The following is a 12,764-nucleotide window of genomic DNA, read 5'->3' on the forward strand; positions in this document are numbered from 1 at the left end:
AATAATCTGGTTCCAGGTACTCACCAGGACTGTCTGTGATAATAATAATCTGGTTCCAGGTACTCACCAGGACTGTCTGTGATAATAATAATAATAATCTGGTTCCAGGTACTCACCAGGACTGTCTGTGATAATAATAATAATAATCTGGTTCCAGGTACTCACCAGGACTGTCTGTGATAATAATAATAATCTGGTTCCAGGTACTCACCAGGACTGTCTGTGATAATAATCTGGTTCCAGGTACTCACCAGGACTGTCTGTGATAATAATAATCTGGTTCCAGGTACTCACCAGGAGTGACTGTCTGTGATAATAATAATCTGGTTCCAGGTACTCACCAGGACTGTCTGTGATAATAATAATCTGGTTCCAGGTACTCACCAGGACTGTCTGTGATAATAATAATCTGGTTCCAGGTACTCACCAGGACTGTCTGTGATAATAATAATAATCTGGTTCCAGGTACTCACCAGGACTGTCTGTGATAATAATCTGGTTCCAGGTACCTCACCAGGACTGTCTGTGATAATAATCTGGTTCCAGGTACTCACCAGGACTGTCTGTGATAATAATAATAATCTGGTTCCAGGTACTCACCAGGACTGTCTGTGATAATAATCTGGTTCCAGGTACTCACCAGGACTGTCTGTGATAATAATCTGGTTCCAGGTACTCACCAGGACTGTCTGTGATAATAATCTGGTTCCAGGTACTCACCAGGACTGTCTGTGATAATAATAATCTGGTTCCAGGTACTCACCAGGACTGTCTGTGATAATAATAATCTGGTTCCAGTTACTCACCAGGACCTGTCTGTGATAATAATCTGGTTCCAGGTACTCACCAGGACTGTCTGAGATAATAATCTGGTTCCAGGTACTCACCAGGACTGTCTGAGATAATAATCTGGTTCCAGGTACTCACCAGGACTGTCTGAGCGTCTGTGAGATCAAAGGATGGTTTGAGAGGAGCCAGGAAGCATGCTGGGACGATGTGTTTATAGATGAAGTCTGGGAACCCAGCCATGCCGTCTTTACCTCCTGAAGGACAAACAAACAAACAAAAATCAGTCCCAGTTCAAAACGTTTAAACTTTTACACCGAGGGGTGTATTCATTAGCGCCAAACCGTAGCAAAAAAAAAAAAGTTTTACAATGAAAACAAGAGTTTCTATTCGGATAAATTCAGCAAAGTCCCTGCCCGTTTCAGCCCAAAAAAGGTTTCTAGTGAATACAACCCAGTCCAAGACAACAAAAAAAAAAAAAACATTAAACTAATATCTTTGCTGGTCATGTTTCCAGAACAATTGTTCCGATCCGTCTCCACGGTCCATTTCTGTCTGGACGGATCAACAGCAGCGGACAGATGGTGGTATTCGGGAGGTATCGTTCTACTCACCCCAGAGTTCCACCAGCTTGGACAGAACGATGAAGCAGGTCTTCTGGGCGATGGGATCGGGGAAATCCACAGCTCCCTGGATGATGGTGAACAGAACACGCTCTATGTTCTCAACACCTGGGGGAGGAACCACACACACACTTAGAACCCTGGAGAACCGCACAACGAAATATTTATAGCTGAGGAATCACACCACACACACACCTAGAACCCTGGAGAACCACACAACAAAATATTTATAGCTGAGGAATCACACCACACACACCTAGAACCCTGGAGAACCACACAACAAAATATTTATAGCTGAGGAACCCTGGAGAACCACACAACAAAATATTTATAGCTGAGGAATCACACCACACACACCTAGCACCCTGGAGCACCACACAACACAATATTTATAGCTGAGGAACCCTGGAGAACCACACAACAAAATAGTTATAGCTGAGGAATCGCACCACACACCTAGAACCCTGGAGAACCACACAACAAAATATTTATAGCTGAGGAATCACAACACACACACACACCTAGAACCCTAGAGAACCACACACTTAGAATCACACACACACACACACCTAGAACCCTAGAGAACCACACACTTAGAATCACACACACACACACACCTAGAACCCTAGAGAACCACACACTTAGAATCACACACACACACACACCTAGAACCCTAGAGAACCACACACTTAGAATCACACACACACACACTTAGAACCCACTTAATGTTCTCAACACCTGGGTAACAGAACACACACTCAGAACCCTGGGGAACCCCACAGTACTCACCCTGGGGAACCCCACAGTACTCACCCTGGGGAACCCCACAGTACTCACCCTGGGGAACCCCACAGTACTCACCCTGGGGAACCCCACAGTACTCACCCTGGGGAACCCCACAGTACTCACCCTGGGGAACCCCACAGTACTCACCCTGGGGAACCCCACAGTACTCACCCCTGGGGAACCCCACAGTACTCACCCTGGTTGGCCAGGACTTGGTTGATCCCGCTGGAGGTTATCGTCTGTATGAAGGTAAAGTAGCTTCTCCGTAACATCTGTTTTCTCCAGGGCTGCTGCCTGGTCGTTGTCCTCAGCAGGACGACACAACACCTCAAAGATGGCCAGGACCAGAGGCATGAATACCTGCTGCAGGAACGGGGATACCTGGTCCTGGAGAGGAGAGAGAGAGAGGACCAGAGGCATGAATACCTGGTCCTGGAGAGGAGAGAGAGAGAGAGAGAGAGAGGACCAGAGGCATGAATACCTGCTGCAGGAACGGGGATACCTGGTCCTGGAGAGGAGAGAGAGAGAGGACCAGAGGCATGAATACCTGGTCCTGGAGAGGAGAGAGAGAGAGAGAGAGAGGACCAGAGGCATGAATACCTGCTGCAGGAACGGAGATACCTGGTCCTGGAGAGGAGAGAGAGAGGACCAGAGGCATGAATACCTGGTCCTGGAGAGGAGAGAGAGAGAGAGAGAGAGAGGACCAGAGGCATGAATACCTGCTGCAGGAACGGAGATACCTGGTCCTGGAGAGGAGAGAGAGAGAGAGAGAGAGAGGGAGAGAGGACCAGAGGCATGAATACCTGCTGCAGGAACGGAGATACCTGGTCCTGGAGAGGAGAGAGAGAGAGGACCAGAGGCATGAATACCTGCTGCAGGAACGGAGATACCTGGTCCTGGAGAGGAGAGAGAGAGAGAGAGTGAGAGAGGACCAGAGGCATGAATACCTGCTGCAGGAACGGAGATACCTGGTCTTGGAGAGGAGAGAGAGAGAGGACCAGAGGCATGAATACCTGCTGCAGGAACAGAGATACCTGGTCTTGGAGAGGAGAGAGAGAGAGGACCAGAGGCATGAATACCTGCTGCAGGAACGGAGATACCTGGTCCTGGAGAGGAGAGAGAGAGAGAGAGAGAGAGAGGACCAGAGGCATGAATACCTGCTGCAGGAACGGAGATACCTGGTCCTGGAGAGGAGAGAGAGAGAGGACCAGAGGCATGAATACCTGCTGCAGGAACAGAGATACCTGGTCTTGGAGAGGAGAGAGAGAGGAGGACCAGAGGCATGAATACCTGCTGCAGGAACGGAGCTACCTGGTCCTGGGGAGGAGAGAGAGAGAGGAACAGAGATACCTGGTCCTGGGGAGGAGAGAGACAGAGACAGACGGGACCAGAGGCAGGAACAGAGACACCTGGTCCAGGGAATGGGGGCATAGACTGTCCCTAACGTTAGCTAACCCTAAACCTAACCCGTTTAGCTGTCAGTCCCCTACCATAGATATATTTTAAGGACCGGTTTCCTGGACAGATTAATCTTAGTCCTGAACCAAAACCCTTCCTTATGGAGATCCTAACTGAGTCCAGGAAACCAGCCCTAGATGTTCTCTGTAACTGTGTGTTTGGGTCCCCGAGTTACCTTGAACTTGGCAGTAATCTGACTGATGAGGGGAATAAACTCCTGCAGGTCTCTGGCCTCACAGTCCTTCAGCATGTGTTCTGATGCCGCCGGGACGAAGGGCAGGACCTCTTCCTCCAGACAGATGATCATGCGGTGGAGGAATGAGCGGACGGCGCTACGCAGCGACCCCCCTCTGGACGGGGACAGCTCAGCGCAGGCAGGAAGGTCTGCAGACAGTCTCTGTAGACCTCCGAACACCCCACACTGCTTCACCGTCTGCTTGTTGCTGAACGCCTTACTGGTACGACTAGAGGGAGGGAGGGAGAGGAGGGAGGGAGGGAGGGAGGGAGGTAAGGAGGGAGGGAGGGAGGTAAGGAGAGAGGGGAGGGAGGGAGGGAGGGAGGTAAGGAGAGAGGGGAGGGAGGGAGGTAGGGAGAGAGGGAGGGAGGGAGGGGAGGGAGGGGAGGGAGGGAGAGAGGGGAGGGAGGGAGAGAGGGGAGGGAGGGAGGGGGGGGAGGGAGGGAGGGAGAGAGGGAGAGGGGAGGGAGGGAGGGGGGGGAGGGAGGGAGGGAGGGAGAGAGGGAGAGGGGGAGGGAGGGAGGGGGGGGAGGGAGGGAGAGAGGGAGAGGGGAGGGAGGGAGGGGGGGGAGGGAGGGAGGGAGGGAGAGAGGGAGAGGGGAGGGAGGGAGGGGGGGGGAGGGAGGGGAGAGGAGGGAGGGGAGAGAGGGGAGGGAGGGAGGGAGGGGAGGGAGGTAGGGAGGGAGAGAAGAGCGAGGGGGGGTCAGCGTTTGTATATTAGGGGGGGGTCAGTGTCTGTATATTAGGGGGGGGTCAGTGTTTGTATATTAGGGGGGGGTCAGCGTTGGTATATTAGGGGGGGGTCAGCGTTGGTATATTAGGGGGGGGGTCAGTGTTGGTATATTAGGGGGGGTCAGTGTTTGTATATTAGGGGGGGTCAGTGTTGGTATATTAGGGGGGGGTCAGTGTTGGTATATTAGGGGGGGGTCAGTGTTGGTATATTAGGGGGTCAGTGTTGGTTATTAGGTGTGTTGTATATGGGGGTCACGTTGGTATATTGGGGGTCAGTGTTGGTATATTAGGGGGTCAGTGTTGGTATATTAGGGGGGGTCAGTGTTGGTATATTAGGGGGGGTCAGTGTTTGTATATTAGGGGGGGTCAGGTTGGTATATTAGGGGGGGTCAGTGTTGGTATATTAGGGGGTCAGTGTTGGTATATTAGGGGGTCAGGTTGGTATATTAGGGGGTCAGTGTTGTATATTAGGGGGTCAGTGTTGGTATATTAGGGGGGGTCAGTGTTTGTATATTAGGGGGGGGTCAGCGTTGGTATATTAGGGGGTCAGCGGTATATTAGGGGGGGTCAGGTTGGTATATTGGGGGGGTCAGGTTGGTATATTGGGGGTCAGTGTTGGTATATTAGGGGGGGGGTCAGTGTTTGTATATTGGGGGGGGTCAGTGTTTGTATATTGGGGGGGTCAGTGTTTGTATATTAGGGGGGGTCAGTGTTTGTATATTAGGGGGGGGTCAGTGTTGGTATATTAGGGGGGGGTCAGTGTTGGTATATTAGGGGGGGGGGTCAGTGTTGGTATATTAGGGGGGGTCAGTGTTGGTATATTAGGGGGGGGTCAGTGTTTGTATATTAGGGGGGGGTCAGTGTTGGTATATTAGGGGGGGTCAGTGTTGGTATATTAGGGGGGGGTCAGTGTTGGTATATTAGGGGGGGGGTCAGTGTTTGTATATTAGGGGGGGTCAGTGTTGGTATATTAGGGGGGGGGGTCAGTGTTTGTATATTAGGGGGGGGGGTCAGTGTTTGTATATTAGGGGGGGGGGGGTCAGTGTATGTATATTAGGGGGGGGGGGTCAGTGTATGTATATTAGGGGGGGGGGTCAGTGTTTGTATATTAGGGGGCGTCAGGTTGGTATATTAGGGGGGGTCAGTGTTTGTATATTAGGGGGGGGGGTCAGTGTTGGTATATTAGGGGGGGTCAGTGTTGGTATATTAGGGGGGGGTCAGTGTTTGTATATTAGGGGGGGGTCAGTGTTTGTATATTAGGGGGGGGTCAGTGTTTGTATATTAGGGGGGGTCAGTGTTTGTATATTAGGGGGGTCAGTGTTTGTATATTAGGGGGGGTCAGCGTTTGTATATTAGGGGGGGTCAGCGTTGGTATATTAGGGGGGGGTCAGCGTTGGTATATTAGGGGGGGTCAGCGTTGGTATATTAGGGGGGGGTCAGCGTTTGTATATTGGGGGGGGGTCAGCGTTTGTATATTTGGGGGGGGTCAGCGTTTGTATATTAGGGGGGGGTCAGCGTTTGTATTATTAGGGGGGGGGTCAGTGTTTGTATATTAGGGGGGGGTCAGTGTTTGTATATTAGGGGGTCAGTGTTTGTATATTAGGGGGGGGGTCAGCGTTGGTATATTAGGGGGGGTCAGTGTTTGTATATTAGGGGGGGTCAGTGTTTGTATATTAGGGGGGGTCAGTGTTTGTATATTAGGGGGGGGTCAGCGTTGGTATATTAGGGGGGGGGTCAGCGTTGGGTATATTAGGGGGGGGGTCGCGTTGGTATTAGGGGGGGGGTCAGTGTTGGTATATTAGGGGGGTCAGCGTTTGTATATTAGGGGGGGTCAGTGTTTGTATATTAGGGGGTCAGTGTTGGTATATTAGGGGGTCAGTGTTGGTATATTAGGGGGGGTCAGTGTTGGTATATTAGGGGGGGTCAGTGTTGGTATATTAGGGGGGGGTGTCAGTGTTGGTATATTAGGGGGGGGGTCAGTGTTGGTATATTAGGGGGGGGTCAGTGTTGGTATATTAGGGGGGGTCAGTGTTGGTATATTAGGGGGTCAGTGTTGGTATATTAGGGGGGTCAGTGTTGGTATATTAGGGGTCAGTGTTGGTATATTAGGGGGGGGTCAGTGTTGGTATATTAGGGGGGTGCAGTGTTGGTATATTGGGGGGGTCAGTGTTGGTATATTAGGGGGTCAGTATGTTGGGGGTCAGTGTTTGTATATTAGGGGGGGTCAGTGTTGGTATATTGGGTGGGGTCAGTGTTGGGCAGTATTAGGGGGTCAGGATCTTAGGGGGGGTCAGTGTTGGTATATTTACCTAGCGAAGCCAACAGCGTGACTGAGACAGTCTGCCAGCGCGGCCTGCCTCTCCTCCTCCCTCTCAGAGGCCAGTTTGGCGAGCAGCAGACGAAAAGCGTCGATCAGCGGGGTCAACAGCGATCTCATCAGAGCCTGCTTCCTCTCGGCGGGGACTCTCTCCGTGGACGATCAGCACCCCCCGCCGTCTCAAAGATAAACAGCTGGTCATCGCTGGTCAGCAGCGCCCGGAAACCGTTCTCCTGAGGTACCACACGGGGAGGGGAATGAAGGTCAGTACAGAGGGGAGGATAATGTATGGAGGGTAAGGTAGGTCAGTGAAGAGAGAGAGAGATGTAGAGGATAATGTATGGAGGGTAAGGTAGGTCAGTGCAGAGAGATGCTGTAGAGGGTAATGTACGGAGGGTAATGTATGGAGAGTAATGTATAGAGGGTAATGTATAGAGGGTAATGTATAGAGGGGAGAGGTAACTTACAGGAGGAGCCAGCTCCAGCATGTCTGTAGAGGGTAATGTATAGAGGGTAATGTGTAGAGGGCAATGTGTAGAGGGCAATGTATAGAGGGTAATGTAGAGAGGGTAATGTACAGAGGGTAATGTACAGAGGGTAATGTGTAGAGGGTAATGTATAGAGGGTAATGTATAGAGGGTAATGTATAGAGGGTAATGTATAGAGGGTAATGTATAGAGGGGAGAGGTAACTTACAGGAGGAGCCAGCTCCAGCAGGTCTGTAGAGGGTAATGTATAGAGGGTAATGTATAGAGGGTAATGTACAGAGGGTAATGTACAGAGGGCAATGTATAGAGGGCAATGTATAGAGGGCAATGTATAGAGGGCAATGTATAGAGGGCAATGTATAGAGGGCAATGTATAGAGGGCAATGTATAGAGGGTAATGTATAGAGGGTAATGTACAGAGGGTAATGTACAGAGGGTAATGTGTAGAGGGTAATGTGTAGAGGGTAATGTATAGAGGGTAATGTATAGAGGGTAATGTACAGAGGGTAATGTATAGAGGGTAATGTACAGAGGGTAATGTATAGAGGGTAATGTACAGAGGGTAATGTATAGAGGGGAGAGGTAACTTACAGGAGGAGCCAGCTCCAGCAGGTCTGTAGAGGGTAATGTATAGAGGGTAATGTGTAGAGGGCAATGTGTAGAGGGCAATGTGTAGAGGGTAATGTACAGAGGGTAATGTACAGAGGGTAATGTGTAGAGGGTAATGTATAGAGGGTAATGTATAGAGGGTAATGTGTAGAGGGCAATGTGTAGAGGGTAATGTACAGAGGGTAATGTACAGAGGGTAATGTATAGAGGGTAATGTATAGAGGGTAATGTATAGAGGGTAATGTATAGAGGGTAATGTACAGAGGGTAATGTACAGAGGGTAATGTACAGAGGGTAATGTACAGAGGGTAATGTACAGAGGGTAATGTACAGAGGGTAATGTATAGAGGGTAATGTATAGAGGGGAGAGGTAACTTACAGGAGGAGCCAGCTCCAGCAGGTCCTGTATCCTGGACAGGATGTCTTCAATGAAGGAGTTCATGTGTTTACTGGCAACAGAGTAAACAACAGAGTAAACAACAGAGTAAACAACAGGGTTAGGGGTCAAACACAAAGAACCTTCTAGAACTATTACTGTAAACAGAGGGGTCTGGTCTATAGTAGTGCACTATATAGGGAATAGGGGTCTGGTCTATAGTAGTGTACTATATAGGGAATAGGGCTCTGGTCTATAGTAGTGTACTATATAGGGAATAGGGCTCTGGTCTATAGTAGTGCACTATATAGGGAATAGGGCTCTGGTCTATAGTAGTGCACTATATAGGGAATAGGGCTCTGGTCTATAGTAGTGCACTATATAGGGAATAGGGCTCTGGTCTATAGTAGTGTACTATATAGGGAATAGGGCTCTGGTCTAAAGTAGTGCACTATATAGGGAATAGGGCTCTGGTCTATAGTAGTGCACTATATAGGGAATAGGGCCCTGGTCTATAGTAGTGGGCTATATAGGGAATAGGGCTCTGGTCTATAGTAGTGCACTATATAGGGAATAGGGCTCTGGTCTATAGTAGTGCACTATATAGGGAATAGGGCTCTGGTCTATAGTAGTGCACTATATAGGGAATAGGGCTCTGGTCTATAGTAGTGCGCTATATAGGGAATAGGGCTCTGGTCTATAGTAGTGCGCTATATAGGGAATAGGGCTCTGGTCTATAGTAGTGCACTATATAGGGAATAGGGCTCTGGTCTATAGTAGTGCACTATATAGGGAATAGGGCTCTGGTCTATAGTAGTGCACTATATAGGGAATAGGGCTCTGGTCTAAAGTAGTGCACTATATAGGGAATAGGGCTCTGGTCTATAGTAGTGCGCTATATAGGGAATAGGGCTCTGGTCTATAGTAGTGGGCTATATAGGGAATAGGGCTCTGGTCTATAGTAGTGTACTATATAGGGAATAGGGCTCTGGTCTATAGTAGTGTACTATATAGGGAATAGGGCTCTGGTCTATAGTAGTGCACTATATAGGGAATAGGGCTCTGGTCTATAGTAGTGCACTATATAGGGAATAGGGCCCTGGTCTATAGTAGTGTACTATATAGGGAATAGGGCTCTGGTCTATAGTAGTGCACTATATAGGGAATAGGGCTCTGGTCTATAGTAGTGCACTATATAGGGAATAGGGCTCTGGTCTATAGTAGTGCACTATATAGGGAATAGGGCTCTGGTCTATAGTAGTGCACTATATAGGGAATAGGGCTCTGGTCTAAAGTAGTGTACTATATAGGGAATAGGGGACTGGTCTATAGTAGTGCACTATATAGGGAATAGGGCTCTGGTCTAAAGTAGTGTACTATATAGGGAATAGGGCTCTGGTCTATAGTAGTGCACTATATAGGGAATAGGGCTCTGGTCTAAAGTAGTGTACTATATAGGGAATAGGGGTCTGGTCTATAGTAGTGCACTATATAGGGAATAGGGCTCTGGTCTATAGTAGTGCACTATATAGGGAATAGGGGTCTGGTCTATAGTAGTGCACTATATAGGGAATAGGGCTCTGGTCTAAAGTAGTGCACTATATAGGGAATAGGGGTCTGGTCTATAGTAGTGCACTATATAGGGAATAGGGCTCTGGTCTAAAGTAGTGTACTATATAGGGAATAGGGGTCTGGTCTATAGTAGTGCACTATATAGGGAATAGGGCTCTGGTCTAAAGTAGTGCACTATATAGGGAATAGGGGTCTGGTCTATAGTAGTGCACTATATAGGGAATAGGGCTCTGGTTTAAAGTAGTGTACTATATAGGGAATAGGGCTCTGGTCTATAGTAGTGCACTATATAGGGAATAGGGCTCTGGTCTATAGTAGTGTACTATATAGGGAATAGGGCTCTGGTCTATAGTAGTGCACTATATAGGGAATAGGGCTCTGGTCTATAGTAGTGCACTATATAGGGAATAGGGCTCTGGTCTATAGTAGTGCACTATATAGGGAATAGGGCTCTGGTCTATAGTAGTGCACTATATAGGGAATAGGGCTCTGGTCTATAGTAGTGCACTATATAGGGAATAGGGCTCTGGTCTATAGTAGTGCACTATATAGGGAATAGGGCTCTGGTCTATAGTAGTGCACTATATAGGGAATAGGGCTCTGGTCTATAGTAGTGCACTATATAGGGAATAGGGCTCTGGTCTAAAGTAGTGCACTATATAGGGAATAGGGCTCTGGTCTATAGTAGTGCACTATATAGGGAATAGGGCTCTGGTCTAAAGTAGTGCACTATATAGGGAATAGGGCTCTGGTCTATAGTAGTGTACTATATAGGGAATAGGGCTCTGGTCTATAGTAGTGCACTATATAGGGAATAGGGCTCTGGTCTATAGTAGTGCACTATATAGGGAATAGGGCTCTGGTCTATAGTAGTGTACTATATAGGGAATAGGGCTCTGGTCTAAAGTAGTGCACTATATAGGGAATAGGGCTCTGGTCTATAGTAGTGCACTATATAGGGAATAGGGCTCTGGTCTATAGTAGTGCACTATATAGGGAATAGGGCTCTGGTCTATAGTAGTGCACTATATAGGGAATAGGGCTCTGGTCTATAGTAGTGCACTATATAGGGAATAGGGCTCTGGTCTATAGTAGTGTACTATATAGGGAATAGGGCTCTGGTCTATAGTAGTGCACTATATAGGGAATAGGGCTCTGGTCTATAGTAGTGTACTATATAGGGAATAGGGCTCTGGTCTATAGTAGTGCACTATATAGGGAATAGGGCTCTGGTCTATAGTAGTGCACTATATAGGGAATAGGGCTCTGGTCTATAGTAGTGCACTATATAGGGAATAGGGCTCTGGTCTATAGTAGTGCACTATATAGGGAATAGGGCTCTGGTCTATAGTAGTGCACTATATAGGGAATAGGGCTCTGGTCTATAGTAGTACACTATATAGGGAATAGGGCTCTGGTCTAAAGTAGTGTACTATATAGGGAATAGGGGTCTGGTCTATAGTAGTGCACTATATAGGGAATAGGGCTCTGGTCTAAAGTAGTGCACTATATAGGGAATAGGGCTCTGGTCTATAGTAGTGCACTATATAGGGAATAGGGCTCTGGTCTATAGTAGTGCACTATATAGGGAATAGGGTCCTGGTCTATAGTAGTGCACTATATAGGGAATAGGGCTCTGGTCTAAAGTAGTGCACTATATAGGGAATAGGGCTCTGGTCTATAGTAGTGCACTATATAGGGAATAGGGGTCTGGTCTATAGTAGTGCACTATATAGGGAATAGGGCTCTGGTCTATAGTAGTGCACTATATAGGGAATAGGGCTCTGGTCTATAGTAGTGCACTATATAGGGAATAGGGCTCTGGTCTATAGTAGTGCACTATATAGGGAATAGGGCTCTGGTCTATAGTAGTGCACTATATAGGGAATAGGGCTCTGGTCTATAGTAGTGCACTATATAGGGAATAGGGCTCTGGTCTAAAGTAGTGTACTATATAGGGAATAGGGCTCTGGTCTATAGTAGTGCACTATATAGGGAATAGGGCTCTGGTCTATAGTAGTGCACTATATAGGGAATAGGGCTCTGGTCTATAGTAGTGCACTATATAGGGAATAGGGCTCTGGTCTATAGTAGTGCACTATATAGGGAATAGGGCTCTGGTCTATAGTAGTGCACTATATAGGGAATAGGGCTCTGGTCTATAGTAGTGCACTATATAGGGAATAGGGCTCTGGTCTATAGTAGTGCACTATATAGGGAATAGGGCTCTGGTCTATAGTAGTGCACTATATAGGGAATAGGGCTCTGGTCTATAGTAGTGCACTATATAGGGAATAGGGCTCTGGTCTATAGTAGTGCACTATATAGGGAATAGGGCTCTGGTCTATAGTAGTGCACTATATAGGGAATAGGGCTCTGGTCTAAAGTAGTGCACTATATAGGGAATAGGGCTCTGGTCTATAGTAGTGCACTATATAGGGAATAGGGCTCTGGTCTATAGTAGTGCACTATATAGGGAATAGGGCTCTGGTCTATAGTAGTGCACTATATAGGGAATAGGGCTCTGGTCTATAGTAGTGCACTATATAGGGAATAGGGCTCTGGTCTATAGTAGTGCACTATATAGGGAATAGGGCTCTGGTCTATAGTAGTGCACTATATAGGGAATAGGGCTCTGGTCTATAGTAGTGCACTATATAGGGAATAGGGCTCTGGTCTATAGTAGTGCACTATATAGGGAATAGGGCTCTGGTCTATAGTAGTGCACTATATAGGGAATAGGGCTCTGGTCTATAGTAGTGCACTATATAGGGAATAGGGC

The 12,764-nt window shown here is 47.9% G+C and overlaps 1 protein-coding gene across 1 annotated transcript in view; it reads right to left on the reverse strand.

The window, feature by feature from the left end:
* The window catches only part of LOC106591296 (exportin-T), a 58,914-nt gene that overhangs the window by 4,430 nt on the left and 41,720 nt on the right, over positions 1 to 12,764 (reverse strand). Inside the window, 11 exon segments of the mRNA XM_082978099.1 lie at positions 928 to 1,043; positions 1,401 to 1,517; positions 2,392 to 2,473; positions 2,475 to 2,582; positions 3,829 to 4,011; positions 4,014 to 4,070; positions 4,072 to 4,117; positions 6,930 to 7,081; positions 7,083 to 7,109; positions 7,111 to 7,170; positions 8,414 to 8,483. Coding sequence (XP_082834225.1) covers positions 928 to 1,043; positions 1,401 to 1,517; positions 2,392 to 2,473; positions 2,475 to 2,582; positions 3,829 to 4,011; positions 4,014 to 4,070; positions 4,072 to 4,117; positions 6,930 to 7,081; positions 7,083 to 7,109; positions 7,111 to 7,170; positions 8,414 to 8,483 — 1,018 coding nt within the window.

This window comes from Salmo salar, chromosome 07, assembly GCF_965601325.2.
Source record: "Salmo salar chromosome 07, fSalSal1, whole genome shotgun sequence".
NCBI classification, from domain to species: Eukaryota; Metazoa; Chordata; class Actinopteri; order Salmoniformes; family Salmonidae; genus Salmo; species Salmo salar.